This window comes from Pogona vitticeps, chromosome 9 (genome assembly GCF_051106095.1).
Source record: "Pogona vitticeps strain Pit_001003342236 chromosome 9, PviZW2.1, whole genome shotgun sequence".
NCBI lineage: Eukaryota > Metazoa > Chordata > Lepidosauria > Squamata > Agamidae > Pogona > Pogona vitticeps.
In genome coordinates this window covers 8,917,972-8,937,521 of record NC_135791.1, presented here as the reverse complement: position 1 = coordinate 8,937,521, position 19,550 = coordinate 8,917,972, and the positions used below count along the sequence as shown (strand labels likewise).

The window sequence follows — 19,550 nt, the reverse complement described above, 5'->3', positions numbered from 1 at the left end:
CTTGTGGGGAACAATTAAGAACCGACACCCTTCCAAGCTTGCAAGAGTCAGGCGATATCGAACCAGTGAAAAGAAATCACACGAATTGCAAGCTTTGTACACAGCGAGGGGAGAGAGAAAAAGAGAGAGATTCCCCCCTCCATGTTTTTACCGGAAGGCTTTCGTCACTCTACTACTTTTGCTTCATAGCTCTATGTTTACGTAACCCCCTCTTTCCGCTCCACTGAGGACGAGGGACTCGCCGCTACCCCTTTTCCTGTTTTTCTCCGCCACACCAAACCCACCCGCCTTCAATGCCTGACTGGCATCGCCACGAACCAATGAAGGGGAAGGTTTCGCCGCAGAGCCCGCCCTCCCCAGGCGGCAAGTGGCGTCGTCCCGAGCCAATCCCCAGCGAGGAGGCCGGGGCGCGCCATCGGGTTGGCTCAGGGCCGTGCCTGTCAGCGAGGCCGGCGGGATGGCGGCGCTTTATGCTTGTACCAAGTGCCACCAGCGCTTCCCCTTCGAGGCCCTCAGCCAGGGGCAGCAGCTCTGCAAGGTCAGGGGAGGGGGAGGGAAGGAGCGCGGGCCGGGAGGGTGGGGGTGGGGAGCGCTGCGTGACGGAAGCGTGTCGTGTCATGGAGGTTGTGGGAATGGGAACCCGGGTTCTCCTCCTCCCATAGCTAGCTTCTTGAGGCGGGGTGGGGAACACTTGGTATCCCATCATCCCCATATCCTTGCCCCCCCCCCCCGACCCTTTATCTGGCTGGTTCAAACCCATTGCAGGGCCTCGTCTGCTGAGCCTCCTAAAATCCCATTTTATCATCTTGATTTCATCCTATCGACTTCTGGTGTGTGGCAGATACTGATCCGAAGCTCGCATCGTTGCCTCCCCTCCTTCAGCCGAACAGTTCCCAGGAGGGTTCGCACAAAAAACACCCACAACCACAAAGCACCCACCCCCATCGGAGGCATTAATAAAACCTAAGCCATACGATCCATACCCTGGGTTGGGTCTAAATATATTTATTGGAGGCATTTTCCAAGGGAAAGCTGTGTGTGAGGCTGTTTGACCCTGTGCAGCAAAAATTAAAAATCGTGGTCCTGTAAAGTCTTGACACGTTTATTCCAGTGATTTGAGTGGAGTATGCTTATTAGGCCTTGTATCTTCAGAGAAACAGGCTGTAATCCCTGGAAGATTGTGTTAAAATTAATCTATTGGTTTTTTAATACAGTATGTCATAGGGGTTTGTAGTTGTATATATTTTTAGCAGTAAAATATACAGTATTGTTCTGTACTGAGTTGAGTAAAGGTGTTCAGCTCCTAGTAGTTAAAATTGGTGGTAATTAGGATTGTGGTAGGCATCTTGAGGAGAAAAAAATTCTGAAGATTAGAGGGAGAGCAACTGTTTGAGAAGCTCTGTAGGCGACACAGGAATTATGTTGCATTGGAAAGAATTATTAGAATGTTCTACTTTGTGATTTCTTGCATTTAAATACTGCCCACTAACATACCTAACTAAAAGAAAGTGGGCCTTTATTCCAATGCTTGTGCATCGTAATGATAAGTGATTGTTTTTTTACAGCAGGAGTGGGTGACTATGGCCCAGATATTTTTGCCTTACATCAACCTTAGCCCCATTAAGCCTGTTGTGGGGAGTTAAGACAGTTGCTGCTCACAATGTCTAGAGACCTGTAGTTGCTTACCCCAGACTGCGTGGATCATAGTTATGAAGAATAGCCAGAATGGGAGCATACATTTCATTGTCAGTCTTTAGGAACATAAAAAGCTGTTTGCAAAATGATACATAAGTGCATGATACTGTTCTTTTTCTACTGGAGTTTTAAAATATTTATCTCCTTTCATTTTCAGGAATGTCGGATTGCGCACCCAATTGTTAAATGTACTTATTGTCGAACTGAATTCCAGCAAGAAAGGTAAAGATGCCTGGTTCATACACTAGATTTTCAGGAAAAAATGGGACCCTGTGCTGCTCTTTTTCAGCTGCATTAATAAAGAAATGAGTTCAAGTTGTTGGAGGAACTGTAAAAACATAGGCTGTTATTAGCACATGTGGTGGACATACCTGTGATCCAGATATTCTGGTCTAAGGTTATTACAGAAATAGAATTAATGATAGAGCAAAATGTTATCAGTTCTACAGAATTAGCTCTCGTCCTAGAATGTACCCCTCCCTTCACTCACCCCTATCGCCCGTTTTCGAAATCTAGCTTCCTTTTTGACTTAGGGTGGTGGGGCAGGGTTACACAGAAACTAAGCCATCCCCATCATAAAGTGAGGGGTAACTTTTGGTTAACTCACCAGGCAGTAAAAGCCAATCAAAGCCAACTTATTTCCAATTTAATGTTGGATTTGATTGACTTGGTAAATTTGCAAGCAGATGTTATTCTCAGTTGCAGTCTAGTGTGGCTGAAGTCCATAATACATAAGTAAGTAATAGTGGTACCGTAAGGCATAAATGAATTTAAATCAATAAAAGCCACAAAAATATACTGCATTTCTTGCTGTTCAGTTTATGTAATCTGTAAGATCACAGCATCATATTTCATTATAATCTAATCCTTTCTCTTGTTCTCTTAGCAAAACCAACACAATATGCAAGAAATGTGCTCAGAATGTGAAACTTTATGGGACGGTATGTACCAGAGGACTTATTGCAATTTATCCCCCTTCTGAACCTACATTTCTTTAGTGGTTTGAGGGAGGCACAGGCTGAAAGAAGATAATGATCTATTAGTGGCATTCTTGCCAATTTCTAGTAGACCACAGAGTGTGCATGGAAATTTGTGGGTCTTCTGATATTTCTGTACTCAAAATCCCATGTCTCATCCTGCATTATCAGGGATTTGAGAAATTGTAGGTCTTCTGGAGGGCAACACACTTCCAAAAAGCAACAGGCCTAAGATCTTCACATCTGACCCTCAAATGTTAGATTCATTTCCCCTCTACTCTTACTCTTGGGCCAGAACAATAACTATAATTACTATAATTGCATGCGATAAAGTCATGGGTAGGATCATACTTCTGCACTATCAGGGGGTAGGTGGGGCTCATCAGCCTTGGAAGGCAGCCCATCTAGGAGAAGGAAAACTCCGATTTCAGACCTCCACTGCCTTGTGGCTATATCCACTGATGGAAAAGGCTTCAGGAGTTTACCTCAAGGCAAAATCCGGAGCTGGAGTCCCGAAGGCAGTTCGTGATGTTCTGGCAACTCCTGTGACATTGCTGGAACCAGTTGTATTGGGTCTTGCGTTTCAGTGATGTGCAGAGGGGGGATTTGCTGCTTGGGTAACAGCCTATCCTCCATATTATTTTACCCAGGCTTTGTGCTCTGGAGAGGACACTGTTCCAAGATCTCTATTCAGAGCATGTTACCATAGTCTTTCGAGACTGAAGGATGCCTACACACACAGTGCCTGCTGCTTATTAGAATCTTCTGCATTGCTAAACTATATGGTTTTTGAGCTAATGTATTTCATTATTGTTAAGGATGATTGTCCACTCAATATACTTCAATACTGATTATTTACACTATAGTGCCTATGCACAATTGTTTTGTAAATCTGAAACACTTTGGGAGTAAATGAGGATCCTTTAAGAAAAAAGAACAATCTACATAAGACTGTAGTTGGCCCAACCCATATAAAAGGATTGTTTTACACAAATGATCAACACAAATATTGAAGGAATTAAAAGTCTGTCACACTCCTCAGTAACTCTCGCAACTTGTCTAATTGGGAGAAGTTATGAAGGACATGATGGGGACATTTGAACCCATGGAAATGAATCCATGTGTACTGAAAATACATTGTTAATCTCCTTGCTCTTCCCTTTCTAAGCCGAAACCCTGCCAGTACTGTAACATAATTGCAGCATTTATTGGAAACAAGTGCCAGCGTTGTACAAATTCTGAGAAGAAGTATGGGCCGCCGCATTCCTGTGAACAGTGTAAGCAACAGTGTGCCTTCGACAGGAAAGATGATCGGAAAAAGGTGAGTATGCCTGTATATATATCCCTCACGGGGAACAAAGCTCTTAATTTGTTCACTTATTTGGCTCAGACAAAATCCTTGAGTTTCTCTGGCTTTTCATTTCTAATTAAGATGATATAGTAGGACTGCGGTATCTGCAGGGGATCAGTTCCAACACCCCCCTGCAGATGGCAAAAACACAGACGTATCAAATGCTATATATTGCATGGTCTCTGGCTCCCTTTAATGGCCATTTATGGTAAATATACCCTGGAAATACATATAAATACATACAGTATTTCTGAGGGTTTTTTATTTAGTATTTTAAGGCAGCAGAGAAAAGAATCGGTGGATACTGATCCTGCAGATAGGGAGGTCCTACTCTATAATTTTTTGCTTGGTTTAGTGGAGGTTAGTCAATGATATCCTGCCTTTTTTGTTGTTGTCATTGACTTGTTCTTATTGTATCTTAGGTAGATGGAAAGCTACTTTGCTGGCTTTGCACACTATCCTATAAAAGAGTATTACAGAAGACCAAAGAGCAACGTAAACACTTAAGCACCTCCTCCCGGACAAGCTTGCTAGAGAAGGAACAATATGGCCATCTTAGTAGCAGCAGCCACTACAACAGGTAATTTTGTCTTACTGCTACTGTCTTTCTGCTTTTCACATACATTTTGGATTAAAGAAATACAGAAGATGGATTCACTATCACCCTGTTTCCTCCGGAATCATATTTACATTATTTTTAGGAATATGCCTAAGCTCTTTTTCACAGTTCTAAATACTGTTGCAAAATGAAACCTGTTGATAAATTTCTACATACATTTTGTGAAAAAGAGCATGCTTCCTACCAACAATAGGTCTTAATTGTAGCTAGATTAGCATTATATGTGGAACTTAAAATCCCCAAATTTCTACCATCTTATCAATGTCTGTATTTGTTTTCCTTTGCAGCCAGAAAACATTATCTACATCTTCTATTCAGAATGAAATCCCAAAGAAAAAGCCCAAGTTTGATGCCATATCAGCCAATGGAGACAGGTGAGTTAGTTACATTTTGGAAATTGAAGAAGGAGGTCTATTTTTTCTTTCCTTAAAAGGAAAAAAATAGTGCAGTTCTCCAAATGCGCTAAGCATTAAGTCTCTAAGGCTGAAAAAGGAAAGTTTGGATTCTGGAACTGAAGACTTTTTGTGGATCCATCTCATCGTTATGCAGAAAATGTTTGAAAGTAGTTTTTGTGTGTATGTGTGTGGTTGTACAGTACAGCTTTAGTATTCCAGGCTCCAGTCTTAGTTCCAAGATAAATAAATAGGTGTTAGGAAGAGATAAGTAGAAAAAAAAGCTGTTGTGAGACAAGAGCATATAAAAATGGTTTTTCCCCCTCCTTTCATCATGAAAGAAGGAAACCCCACATATCTTTGAAGGTCATTTTCTCTGTTTTCCAGTTGCTATGTGCAAATGTGTTGAGATTTTCCCTCTTAGAAGGGCAAATTAGAGTAGAAGGGTAGGGCTCTCCTTTTCTTACGAAGGAATAATGAGAGAGAGATTGATTTGATGCTCTTGATGTGCCTATTTTCACTGCTCCCTTTCCTCTCTAATTCTCAGCGTTCCTTCCTCACCTGAGATGCTTTGCCCCCCTGTCCAGAGTGCCCCGTCTCTGTTGGCGCATTGGGCTGCTTCCCAACAGTCTCTCGGTGCCCATGATTGTCCCGTTTCTCAAGGCACTGACATCCTGAAGTGAGATCACCTATCATTTTATCCCCCATTTCCTTTCCAGCCTCAGGAATTGTTTCATTTGTGGAAGCAATCCATATTGTTGGAGTTTACTCCTTGAGGTCATTATTGTGCCAAGAGTATAGGCCAAGCTGTAGGCTGGAACGTCTGTCATCTCTGATTGCCAATCATGCACTTACTCCACATCATAACTGTTTGCCTCTAATTGTTGTATGTGGTGTCAAATTTAAAAATATCAGTATTCAGAGGTAAAGTTAGGCTGGCTGCTGGTAGCAAATGTGGTTTCTGAATGTGGGCTGTAATGTAGCCAAAGCAATGCCGTACATGCACAAAAGGCAGTATCAGCAGGTTTAGGGGTACTCCACATTTTGCAGAAGTGCAAATAAATTTTAGGGGGAGGAATCTGTATATGTGTGTGTATATGTGTATCTGTGTACTGGGGAGGGGAATTTCTCAAAAATAGTCTAGCAAGGCCTGATATTGTTCACCGGGCTCCGGATATTGATTGAGTCTTTGGCAGGGTGGGAAATGGAATAGTCGAAGCCAAATTATAGAAGAAGGCTGTCACTTCTGTCCTCTGTGAACTTCCAAAGACACGTGGTACTGTTTGGACCAGATTGCCATACTTTTCATACATAAAAACCTCATATATTTTACAGAAAGGAATGTTAAGATGTTTTGTTGGTTGCAGGAGCCCCAGAAAATATCACTTCTCCAAAAGTTGTTGTCTGCACTTAAAGTAAACAGCTGTGCAAGAGGATATTTATGCCAGAGAGCTGGGATGGAAGTGGGTTCAGTCAGAAAAAGTGATGGAAAATGAAATCTCCCACTGTGTTCTTGATCAAAGAATCATAGAATAAAGGAGATTAAAGGAACCTATTCGGCCATTGAGTCAAATCCCCTGCTCAGCACAAGAATCCAAGTTAAAATATAACTGATAGATGGTTGTCTAGCTTTCTCTTGAATGCCTCTAATGTTAGGGAGCTCACCACCCCTCAAGGCAATCAGTTCTACTTTTTTGACATACTGTACTCTTCTTGATAGTTTAGCACTGTGAGATTTGTTTGTTTGTTTGTTTAATTTATACCCCGCCTATCTGGACTACCAGACCACTCTAGGTGGCTTCCAATACAAAATCAAACAATAAAACACAGACAAGAACATGATAATTCAGTAACAGTTACAATGAAATAAAAAATAGGGAAAAGTAAGAAGAAAAAACAAGAGTTGGCTGGAGGGAAGGCCTGGATGAATAACCATGTTTTTAATTGGGTTTTGAAGATGCCCAGCATAGGGGCCATGCGAATCTCCGGAGGGAGATTGTTCCAGAGGCGAGGAGCCACCACTGAGAAGGCCCGGTTTTGTGTCTTCTCCTTCCGGGCCTCTCTCGGCATCAGGCTCCTCAGCCTCACCTCCTGACTTGCGCGGGTGATCCAGGTAGACCTTGGTGGAAGCAGGCGTTCCGCCAAATATTGAGGTCCTAAACTGTTTAGGGCCTTGTAAGTAAGCATTAAAATGTTGAAGTTGACGTGGAAACAAATGGGCAGCCAATGCAATGCGGCCAGCGTTGGAGAAATGTGTTGGTATTTTCTCCCTCCAGTAAGGAGTCTGGCCACCACATTCTGCACCACCTGAAGTTTCCGCATCAGCCTCAAAGGCAGCCCCACATAGAGCGCGTTACAGTGGTCTAATCTTGAGATTACGAGCACATGCATCAAGGTAGTGAGCGCCCCCGTGTCAAGGTAGGGTCACAGCTGAGCAATCCGCCAAAGATGGAGAAAGGCGGTGCGGATTTTGGATGAACACTAAATATTGTCTTTTTCTCTCTGAATTCGGAATAGCTGGCTAACTGGCGGTCTTCCTGTTAAGGCTACCAATCAGCCAGTCATTCTACATAACAGTATCAGGTGGGTCTTGAGTCTGCTTTTACTATAGACAGAAAACCGATGCCAGCAAATACTTTGGCCTGGAACAGGTGTTCTTGGACAGGTGTTCTTCCCAGAAACCCCACCCAACGCAGTGGTGAAGGCTTCTGGGAATTGGAGTCCAAGAACATCTGACTTACTCAAGGTTGGGAACCACTTGTCTAGAATGATAACCATGCTTGTAGTTCCAGGGTCTATGACCTAACTAAGATGATCTGTTGAGTATAGTCTTTTATCCTCTCTATATGAGTTAGAATTCTGATTTCTGTGATGAGATTTTTCAGAATGGACTTGATGGCACATAACATCAATATAACTTAAATTTCACCTCCAACTTGTTTGAATTTTGTTTAGAAAGAACTAAACTGTGAACTGTTTTCTGCTAACTTCACTATCTCAGCCTTGTGCACTGTCTAAACCTTCAGAATGTGACAGTCTGTGGGTAGAATTTCTGGATGATGTTATTTGGAATTGAATTCACTTGTTACTAGTGCCTTCTATTGTAGCATCGATTCAATGCCACTGGAGGGCAGGCATAAACCAGTTAATGTAATAGACAGGCTCATAGTTAGTAAGAATGGTTTATGAGAAAGCTGGCTGGAACTAAAAACACTAATCTTTTATTATAAGCAAGTTTATTGTTGTAGCAAAGTAAGCCTTTCAGTTAAAATAAGTACATGGAATACAAAATACCTAGTAACAGTTACAGTGAATGAGAATATTATAATACTAAAGCCAAGTCTGATCAGTATTTTATTACTTTTGGCCAAAGGTCTTTGCAAAAGCAATAGAGTTTTTAGCCTGATTTTGTAAGCTCCTGGCACAGATAAATGGGCTGTATTCAGCAGGCAACATCACAATACAGGTAGAGAAGCCTCAGAACTTTTGGGGTATAATTTTAACAGAATAGTCAGCCATGATCCTTCCAGTTTCCATCCGTAGTAGATGGTGTTTAGATTTACTCCCAGTGTAGTGCACATGATCCTGAAGAGTCAGTTCTAAAGACGGAGGAAGTCATTCTTTTGCTGCTCTGCTGACTCATAAAATTGTTGAACCACATAGTTCTCATTGACATGGTTAGTTTGGGCCTGGGCTGCATAATTTCATGACTCTGTACAAACAGACGACTTTATAGAAAACTAGATGTTGGCAGAGAAGATATGGCTGTTGGTATATTATGAACTCATTTACAACTAGAGTACAAAATTGGTTTTCTAGATCTTTCATTGTTACATCCAGTGCACTAGTTACAAGCGGAACAATGTCAGTTCTCTTTTGCTGTCATCACTCAATCTCAGTTTTTAAGTATTTGTATTTAGCTATCTTCTCAAATTCCTTCTCTGTAATTCAGCCATTTCCACATCTGCTTTGAAACCTGCTTTCTTTCAACATGTATTTATTTTGATTTATACACCACCCATTTAGTGAACATACCACTACTCTGGGCGTCTTGCAAAATATTATTAAAACCATATATAAAATATATAAAACATATTAAAAGAAAACAAACAAACCCTAACCACCACCCATAAAAGCACCTGTCTGGGACATAAGATGGCAGACAAATGGCCAGCATAATTTTATGAAAGGGTGGTGCTTGGGAAGGGTTAGGGTAAAAAGCCAGGTTTAAATTTGCTTGTAGAAGCTCAGGAGGGTGGGGGCCAGTCGCACCTCCACAGGAAGAGAGCTATATCAGATGCATTGTGAGCCAGATGTTTATCACTTTAAATCCAGAAATCCCATAATATTTTAACTTTACTATTTTTGACATCTTTTTCGGTCCCACCAGTTTTCTTACAGATATGCTAATGCTTTTTTGCTACAACTTTATTATGCCTTTCAAAATAATTTGTCTGTGCAAGTCTTCTGCCAGCCACAGATAAGATGGTCCGTAGTTTCTTCTACTTACGTGGCTGACATTTTTTTCTTTTTATTTCTTTATTTACTTATTTATTCATTTTTATTTTCCCTGAAGGGGAGTGTTGGCTGAATCCATTGTATGGGAGAGGAACTAAACTGACAGCTATGGAAGAAAGCATGACTATGACGATCCTGCCTGCTAACAGGCAGGGGCAGATACAGTATGGCCCAAATAGCTGGCCATTACAGGAGAGCTTGGGTGGGATATTTGGTACATATTCTGAGCTCTAGCCGTTCTTCTCCCCTCCAAACATGTGCAAGGTAACCAGTTCAGTTAGTCCAATCTGCTCCTCCTGGTGTTAAATGCTAGATCAGTTCATAATAAATCACAAATAATCGCCAACTTAATTGCAGGAAGCCAGATTTCAGTTGATAATCAGTTAAAACTTTGTAACTGAGATTAAAATAAATAATGGTTTACCATTCCTTTTCTTCTGGGAGCATCCCGGGACTGTGCAGCTTGCTCAAGACTACACAGGCTGGTTTTTCTCCCAGTGGTACAGTGGAAATTGAACATACAACTCCATTATTCTATAGTTCTGCGATCCAAGCTGCATTTTTCTTATAATGCTTTGAATTAGCCCACAAATTCACCCCAAAATTGTACTGTTAATCACCCTGAAATTATACTGTTTCTTCCCTGTCTGGCTTGTACCTGTTGTTGTTGTTGCTGTTGCTGCTGCTGCTGCTGTTGTTTTTATGTGCTCTCAATTCAGTTCAGCCTTTTCTAGAGATATACACAGAAGTGGTTTACCAGTCCCTTCTGAAAGCACTTTGAGACTCTACAGCTTGACCAAGGCTACATAGGCAGGTTCTCTTCCCAGGAGGCCCAGCGGGGAATCAAACCCCCATCATCTGGCTCCACAGCCAGATAGCTAACTCACTGAGCTGTGCAGCCAGCCTAATTGTGTCTTCATACAGCTGGGTTCACGTATAGTTTTATACATATTAAGCTCAGAAGAGGACGCTTGCACAAAATTAAATCTGAGGCCAAAAAGTTGGAGAGTTAATAGATATGTGTGTTTCTGATGGCAGAAAATGTTTGAGAACAACCTGATCCCTTCTTTATGCAACTTCTTTTTCCTTTGTATGTATTAATTTTCCTTTGTCTGCCGATTTGGAATATAGCCTCTTTTGTCTGTCCTCAGATGAACCTTTAACATTATTTAGGGGTTTACCTCTTACCAGTTAAACGGTTGTTTGCATTCTCAGCATTAATGTTTACATTGCATTTAACGAGTTGCTGTATCCAGAACCACGTTAGTAGCACCAGTCTCATCCTGAATGTGGCTGAAGTTATTGATCATTAACTTTCCACAGTTACCTTCAGTCCAAGTAAGCAACACTAATGTGGTCTGGATCTAACACATTGTCTTCCTCTGCCTCTTAGATATGGTTTAGGATTGGTCTTTGTCAGGAATGGCAGTGATCCTTTGCCTTTCTGAATGGAAGGATCATACAGTACTGTGTCTATGAGAGAAACATTTCTCCATGTAGGATTCTAGGCTGAGCCTCGCCAAAAAGCATATGGATCATTTTTCTCACTTGGAATATGCAAAATAAATCCATTGCCCAGTTTGGTTCAGAATGGGAATAGTCTGCTTGATCTCGAAATACACAAAGTAACGTATTTCAGAAGTAAAACGGTGGCAAAAGTTTGTATTGCATCAGTAAAGAAAGACACATACAGATAGCTACCGTATTTTTTCCATGTTTAAGACTATACTTTTGTCTAAAATCTTTATACTAAAAATTGAGGGTTGTCTTATACACGGAAGTAAGCGGAGGTGAGAACACAAACAAGTGGAGGCGAAAGCAGGGATCAATGCTATCCTGCAGTGCTTTGATCCCTTTCCCCCCAGCCTTGCTAAGCCCCACTTAGATTTCCTAATTTTGAATTAGAAAAGTGGGAGGTGTCGTATACATGGGGGTGTCTTATACACGGGAAAAATGCGGTACCTCTTGGACTGCCAGGATTTGCAGTTACCTCTCTTTGGTTGTGAAAAATGTTCCTTTCTTAATGCTGTTGCAAAGAAGAAAGATGACAGAGGTTTAGAAGAGTTGGTTCATTATTAATTTTCTCCCCTCTTCGCAGAATATTCAGTGTCCTTTAAATATGCCTGTAGCTCATTCTTTCGTATACGTATGTTCAGAAATAGGTTTTATTGAGTTTAGCAGTATTAGTGCTCCAGTGCATTTGCTTAGGATTGCAACCATGGGTTGTCAAGATTTCAGCCACTGTGGGGTGCTTTGTTTTTGTTTTCTGTGTTGCTACTAAGAATGCGGATTTATCTGTGAAGATTCTTGGCCATCTAGGTGAGGTTATCTGGAAGTTGAGCTATGGCAACTGGACTTCTTTCTTATTAGATTGAAATGTTTAGTTACTCATTCAAGGAACTTCTTCAGTCTGAGGAGAGTTGTTAGGCAACCCCTGTTCTGAATAGGCTTATTAGATGGGCAAAGGACCAAAGGGAAGTGGAACCAACACGGAGGGGGGGTCTCCGACTGAAGAAGCTACTTGGATGAACAGCAAAATGTTTCAACCAAATAAGAAGTCCCGTTGCCAGGACTCACCTTCCAGATAATGTGGATTTATGTTGCAGAAAAGCCAAATATTTTGCAACGCTAATAACTAAGGCTGGGGATTATCTACTTAGCAGCAGTTGTTTTAATAGGGAAATTTAAAAAGGGTGAGTTAAGTACAATTTAAATTTTTGTTCGAAGTTGTCAAATGTGCATTATTATTCTAATTTGTGTGAACTGCCTAGACATCAATGGATTGCTGAGGTGTAAAATAGCTATGTGAATGAAGATAGCTAGATGATTGGGGGGGGTTTCCCCCCACAAGCCTAATAGTCTGTGGGATAGTTTTTGGTTAATAGCATGTTGTATGTATGACATAGGGGGCCTGCCAACATTTGTGTATCATGTTCTCTCCTTTAGTTTTTCTCCAGATTTGGCATTGGATTCTCCGGGCACTGATCATTTTGTCATCATAGCCCAGCTGAAGGAGGAAGTGGCAACTCTAAAGAAAATGCTGCACCAGAAGGACCAAATGATACTGGAGAAAGAGAAGAAGGTGGTGCTTTTTGGAGCAGGGGCGTTTTAACTCAAGGCGACTTAATCCACATAGTTTCATGGATTCTCTTTCAAACAGGGATTGTTTCAACAGACTAGGAAGGGTTAGACAGGGACTCTGCTCCTTCCCATACTTTCTTAACGTCTTGTTCCTCTGAAGGTATAGGACAGTGGTTCTTAACCTTTGTTACTCAGGTGTTTTTGGACTGCAACTCCCAGAAGCCTTCACCATCAGCTCTGCTGGCTGGGGTGTCTGGGAGTTGCAGTTCAAAAACACCTGAGTAACAAAGGTTAGGAACCACTGATATAGGAGACTATGAAAGTATGGGAAGAAGCTCATGGCCCTCCTCACCAGCTCCGTGTAGCAGAATTGAGGGGAGGGACAACTATGTTGCATTCTGTTTCACACTCATGGCATGGGGAGGAAAGCTCCTTGAGATGAGTATTATGAATACATTCATATTCTGCCTCAAATAACACCATGGCTATTTTGACTTTCATTTTGGATACAGCGGATATAAACATTCCCATCTTTGGATGCACGCTTTAATATGGAGAAGGGCCTTGAGTATGAGAGAAGGCTGTACAGCCTTTGTACAGTCACCCAAGGAGCAATGGGCAAAACTGAGACCCGAGGCTAAGGTGCATGCTTCCTCTTCAGAATTCACAGTTACATCGGCAGAAGAAAATTTATAATTTCATCGAGGAAGAAGCACTAGTGAAAGGGCAGACGATCTGTGTCATACACAAGGGGTGTGGCTAAGCTGCAGGAGTGCTGCAAGGGATCATGGGACTGGTAGCATTTTGAGATGGACCCTCAACAACAGGGGCCCAAACCTTTTCCCAAACACAGGGCGTGGCATCCTTGCGGGGGCATGGCCCATCTGGACACATGCGCATTGTGTGCTCGCAGGGGGGAGGCAGGAGATCTGTGTCCGTGGCCCAATCCTGCCTAGGCCGCGGACTGCTGCCGGCTCATGGACCGGGGTTGGGGACCCCTGCTTTACAGAACCTAGTTGTCAGATAGACTGCCAGTCCTGTAACCCCTTGTGCCATCCCTGGAGCTTAGTTAGTTCTTGCTTCACAGGCAAGTCAATGCTCCTGTCAAGACCCACATGTAAGTGCTTAAAAAGAAAAACACACACACTCATTGGTTTTCTTGCTTACAATTCTCAGAATTCTGGCTGGGGGAAGTCTCAAGAGAATTCTGGAGTTGCATTGCAAAAAATATGAAAGGCTTACGCCAGCTAGGAGCTGAAATGACTCAGTTTGAGGTTATGGTGCTCTGGACATATTTTGAGAAAATAGGACTTCCTGGAAAAGGCAGTAAACTAGGAAACGCTGAAGACAGTAGGAAAAGTGGAAGACCAAATCAATCCATAAGATGGATTGATTTAGTACAGCTTATAGTTTGCAGCACCAGAGCAGGGCTGTTAGTGACACTCCTTTCTAGATGTTCTTAATTCATAGTCACCATCAGTTGGAGGTGATTCAACATATAACAACAGCTGCAAAGTTTAACCAATGTTGTGTTGTATCTATGCCAGCCTCCAAGGTTCTTTAGCCAGTGATTTATCATCTTTCCAGTAGTTTGCCCATTTATTTGACCTTGAGTGATCAACTTTAGAATCTGCGTTTTTCATTTCTCATTTCATGACTACTTGGTTTACTGAGTCAACTAAGTAGTAGAAAAGTGAATAAAGAAAGACCAAGAAATTCTTAGCAACCCACAAGAATCTGATCTACAATAAAACAGTGGTAATAAAACACAGCTAATACAAGTGCTCATGCAAGATACTCCTGGTATTTTTTGTAATTTCAATGAGTAACAGTGGACTGTATATAGTCCTGAAGTAAATATGCATCTAATTGGACAGAGTTAATGAAAGAGGAGGAGGATAAAGAGTAGGAGAAGATTTTGGCTTATTCTACTTCGCTTTAATTAGACACACTCTTGGAACTTTGTGGTTCAGTTGTTCTGATTTTTTTCTATCATTCATATATTTTTGTCTTGCTCAAAAAATTATTTTACCCAAGACTTCAAATTATGGGATAGTTAATTTTTAATGCTATTGTTGCCAGATGTTGTGGAATGATGGTTCAGCAGGTCTGGATGTTGAGGGCATAAGAGAATTGGCCAGCATCAACTAATTTCCTGCTTTAGTTATCAAGGAAAATGCATAAGAAGCAAATAATACATTGTACAGTGGTGCCCCGCATAGCGATGTTAATCTGTTCCAGGAAAAACGTCACTATCCAGAAACATCGCTATGCGGGGGGGGAACCCAGCAGAGTTTAATGCATTCCTATGGGGACAAAACTCACCGTTAAGCGGGAATCCTCAATCCGGCCGCCATTTTCGCCACCTCGGTAAGCGGAGAATCGGCACGAAAATGCTGCAGGCAGCCATTTTCTTCTTCCGGCGGCCATTTTGGAACAGCTGATCAGCTGTTCCAAAACATTGCAATGCGAAGATCGGTAAGTGAAATGCTTACTGATCATTGCAATGCGATGTTTACCCTATTCAGAACATCGCAATGCGATCGGTTTTTCGATCGCAAAAAACGCGTCGCTATGCGGATTCGTCAAACAGTGCGCTCGTTAAGCGAGGCACCACTGTATATTTTTTTCTAGGGAGGCCCTGTAACTGACTGAACTGCACTAAATTTCTACTATGGTGTCTTCCATTATAGGATACATACTCAGTGTAAGAAAATATAAACATCTTCCATTTCCTATTTATGTGTTCTACAGATAACTGAACTAAAGGCTGATCTGCAGTATCAGGAGTCCCAGATGAGGGTTAAAATGAATCAGATGGAGAAGACTCACAAGGAGGTCACAGAACAATTGCAGGTGATTTTATTTAACTACAGTATTCATGAAACTAGGTGGTTCTTATATATTGGGACAAGTCCATAAGCTTTACTTGTTACATCTAGTAATAATATCCTTTGGATATACCAGATTGCTTTCTACTGAGGCAGACTGTTGATTTATCCTAATCTATTGGTCTTTTGAGAGTTACTTCTTTGGCAGTATTCAAAGGAAATTTTATTCCAGGAACATCATGGTGAGCAGCATATTCATGTGTGAATACATCCCATGGAGTTTACCTGTAATCTCAAGCTATGCCAATGGAAAAATGTTCATGCTTCTCTAAATAAATGTGCATTGTCATTTGAGGGAGCTGCTACACTAGAATAAAAAGCATAAAAAAGTTCTTAGTAGTCAACTGGTAGACTAGGGACTAGTAATAGGTTCTAGGATCTCATTTGGAGATTCCAGAGAACCAGTCCTAGACCTTGAGCACTCAAAGCATGCGCTTAGCCATCACAGAGCTCTGTAGCCTTTCCGCCGTGGAACTATGTGTGCAAAGAACCTGAAGCACGTGATCTGAAGAAATCACCTTCCTGATCGTATGTGCTTTCCTTGTTTGGCTGCAGAACTCTGCTAGAAAGCATATGGGCAATGTCTGTTGGAAGTATCAGGAGGCAAAAAGGGGTTTAAATATGATCCATAGTCACTAGGGGTAAGAATTCATTGCTTTCCCCATTACCAATGGCATAACTGGAATTTGGCAAAACCATAATATCACAGGATGAATTGGCCTGTGCAATTTACATACAGCACAGAACATAGTGTTTTTTCTCTAAGTAGATTTTTATTTATATTTTGCAGCAGAGTACACAGGTCATTGCCTACAGTATATTCTTTCTTTCCATGTTCTGGATTCTGTGTAGTCACCAACATATACGGTGTGACTACAGTGCACATCTTCTCTGTTTTGTTTTTCTAACAGGCCAAGAACAGAGAGCTTCTGAAACAAGCTGCAACCTTATCAAAAGGCAAAAAGACAGAGAAGCCAGGGGCAATAACTTCCCCTTAAACACAGTATGGGAACTTCTTCTATCCTGCCCCCCCCCCCCGCAGAAACTTTTGGCTGCTAACCTCTTGGAATCTTTCTGGGACCTCACTATGATTGGTATTGTTATGGACACAAGGGAAACCTCTGTATGTGACCACTCAATAGCATGATAGAGTGTTGGGTTTTAATACCTTGTTCTCCTGTCATCATAAAATGACGAGGTGGGAAGAGGCATCTCTTCCACCACTTCTCATCCTTCCAAGCCCATGAACAAACACTTTCAGTGGTAAGATAGTCTTACTTAAGTTTATTATCTAGCTGTAGTTGGTTGAGACAGGAGGACAGGGTTGGAATCGGATCCTCCCCAGACTATGTGGCTTTCTAAATAGTCATATAGTGGTGGGAACAAATCATGATTCTCTGTGTTTACCGTTTTAAAAGGAAATCTTTTACTTTCCTTACTGAAAATAATTTTATGTGTTTCTGTGTTATTTGGAACACCATGAGACCATTTGTCGAGTATTTCTCCAAGGCCTGTAGAAATGGGATAGGGTTTAAATTAACATCTGCCAGAATTTTAGAAGTTTAAAGGTCTCTTGGCAGGACAGTTTGGAAGAAAGTAAGGATCACTAACTGATTTTACTTAATCTGGTTTATTTATCTTGATCACTAAAACAGCCATCTTGGATCTTTTTGCTCTTTTTAGGATGATGGGAGAAAAGAGAATGTATGAGCATCGCTCTTAAATGTAGGATACATTCATTTGCAAAAAGATGTGAGTGCAACATTTTAATGAGCAAGCGCTATGATTTTCCTTGAATTATAAACTTATTATACAACAGTAAAAAAACTTTTTGGAGGGTAGGAAAGGGTGGATGGATATTGTCTGAAATAGAATAGGAAAAGGCAAGTGGTTGAACCACATCAGAACAGAGAATCTAAGCCCCTGACCTTGTCTTAATTAATTGAAAGTTTTAAAAAATAGCAACTCTGCAGCTTTTGAGCCTTGCCCTGGCTTAAAAGACAGAGAAGGCCAACTGCAGACTCATATTTAATATTGCAAATGGATATATAAAACTGAACTTTTTATAAGATAAGGGACAACTGCTGCCACTTAATTTTTATATATTTTTAAACTTTATTAAGTCGTATCTTCTTCAATTGCACTTTGAAGATCTTAAAATGTGGAAGAAAAAAAATCTGCAATTACTTGCTGTGGGTTGTTAATTTTTTAACCTTGCTTTTGCTTTTTTTAAAAAAACAAAGACTTGTTAAGGATTCATCACACTGGAAAACATGTAACAGAAGAAGCCTAATTTTTATACTTAAAATATTTTTAGGGAAAAGATATTCATAGAAATTTAACTGAAATTGGTTTTTAGCTTCTTCAGGTGACAAAAAAGTAAAGGTAAGGGAAATTATTTCGTTGTAACTAGAGCTTTTTCTTAATTTTATTACAATTTGATCATGCATTAAAGTGGATTATTTATAGTGATGCTGTTTTTCTTCTACATTTGTAACATGGTGTTTAAACAGATGCATTGCTTTGTACAAATGAATTGTAAAAATAATGTTTTGGGGAGGGTGAGATCTTTGAGTGGGATCATCTTTTGATATTTTGTGTATGCCTTTCTTGATTTGAGTCAGCAAAAAGAATCCATTTTTCCTTGGCTCGGCCTTATCCTAGCACAGTCCTTTGGCATGAAGCAAAAATTGCTTTTGGTGCTACTGTGGAATTTGATGTATGTAGAGGATTAAATGGTATTTTCTGTAATGAAGCCTTTTTTAAAATGTGTCTCCTTCAGTCTTACCAGATAACTTCAACTGTTATTGCTCTTGAATTGCTTGTTTACCAAAAAAAATCTCCCTGAGGATTTTGTGCTACTAAATAGTAACTAGTTACAATTTTACTGAAGTGTTTCAGAGGCTTACAAAAACATGAAGTGAAAGACACTCCTTTCTCATTCTCTGTGAATTATAAAATGGTAAATGAACATTAAGTTGACACTAATGATTAGTGGGGTTTGGTGTTCAAAGTGCCCAACCATATTGTCTGTTAATTATGTGTTATTCTCTTCAATTATATTAGATGTTTGAAATAGGAGAATTGGCAACCTTAATGAAACTTTTTTGAACACCTGAAAATGTTGAGGTACATGAATAAGTGAGAGTCACCTAAATATATCCAGACATCTCAGCCAACATTTGCTTGTGAATATTTTGGACATTCAGTTTTGATATCACTCAGAATCTTGCAAAAAAACAAATCTAGATTACAGCAGAGCAACATCCTAGAGAGTATATTGTCTGAATAACATTTGGAATGATAGAATTGTGGGGTCACTGAATCATAATACTCTGAAGCAAGAAATTGACTGCTAAAGCATTGCTTTTTTATTTATTCTTTTAAAAAACATGAAACAAAAATATGCAAACCTAAAATCATCTAATAACACAAAACAATACAATTAATTATTCAAACTATGCCCCTCTCCACCAGAACCATTTGGAGATATAACCAGCTTTTCCAATTTTCCTAAAGCATTGTTGACAAACAGCAATCTAACCTCTTACATACTTTGTTTTCTTATCTGTCACTTTGGGTCCTACTTTCTGGAACCACAGAAAATAAGCTTCTTTGCCTTGTGTATGAAACTTCTTCACATTTTTCAAGATGGTGATTGTATCACTTCTCAGTCTTCTCCAGATGTTTGAGCATCTTGGTCATCCTCCTCTGATTTGATAATCTTCTCAAACTGGCACCAAAACTGGACGTAATATTCCAGATGAGATCTGTCTAAACCAGAATAATCTGTATAGTGTAAATATTTTGAAGCTGAGAATTTGAGTGTCTTGATTTTCCCCCCCCCCCATAGGATACCTGTTCTTAAATAGGAATTGAGTCGAAGAAAGTCCTAAGAAAAATAGAAAGTTTTGAGGCAATTTATCACAAATGATACCAGAGTGGGGGACAGGGTGTTTAAATCACTGTCCTCATGTACAAGGATCCAGATCAGACCATCCACGTGATCTACCATTCACCCAGTTC

General features: G+C 40.6%; 1 protein-coding gene across 2 annotated transcripts; it reads left to right on the top strand.

The window, feature by feature from the left end:
• The first annotated feature begins 379 nt into the window (after positions 1 to 379).
• FAM76A (family with sequence similarity 76 member A) lies at positions 380 to 18,279 on the top strand. Of its 2 annotated transcripts, XM_020813263.3 has the most exons (10): positions 380 to 538; positions 1,853 to 1,917; positions 2,582 to 2,636; positions 3,841 to 3,993; positions 4,446 to 4,603; positions 4,930 to 5,016; positions 5,582 to 5,713; positions 12,499 to 12,634; positions 15,388 to 15,489; positions 16,436 to 18,279. In XM_020813263.3, exons 1-10 carry the CDS (start codon positions 458 to 460, stop codon positions 16,520 to 16,522), a joined length of 1,056 nt encoding a protein of 351 aa, XP_020668922.2. In that variant the 5' UTR covers positions 380 to 457; the 3' UTR covers positions 16,523 to 18,279. The 2 variants fall into 2 exon arrangements, with proteins under 2 accessions (XP_020668922.2, XP_072836158.1); XM_072980057.2 differs by lacking the exon at positions 5,582 to 5,713.
• Positions 18,280 to 19,550: the final 1,271 nt, after the last annotated feature.

Excerpts from the sequence above, each read along its gene's own strand:
- FAM76A (XM_020813263.3), top strand. The coding sequence starts at position 458 with ATGGCGGCGCTTTATGCTTGTACCAAGTGCCACCAGCGCTTCCCCTTC. Across the intron at positions 2,637-3,840 it reads ATGTGAAACTTTATGGGACG|CCGAAACCCTGCCAGTACTG; the intron begins GTATGTACCAGA and ends TCCCTTTCTAAG. Across the intron at positions 5,017-5,581 it reads ATATCAGCCAATGGAGACAG|CGTTCCTTCCTCACCTGAGA; the intron begins GTGAGTTAGTTA and ends TCTAATTCTCAG.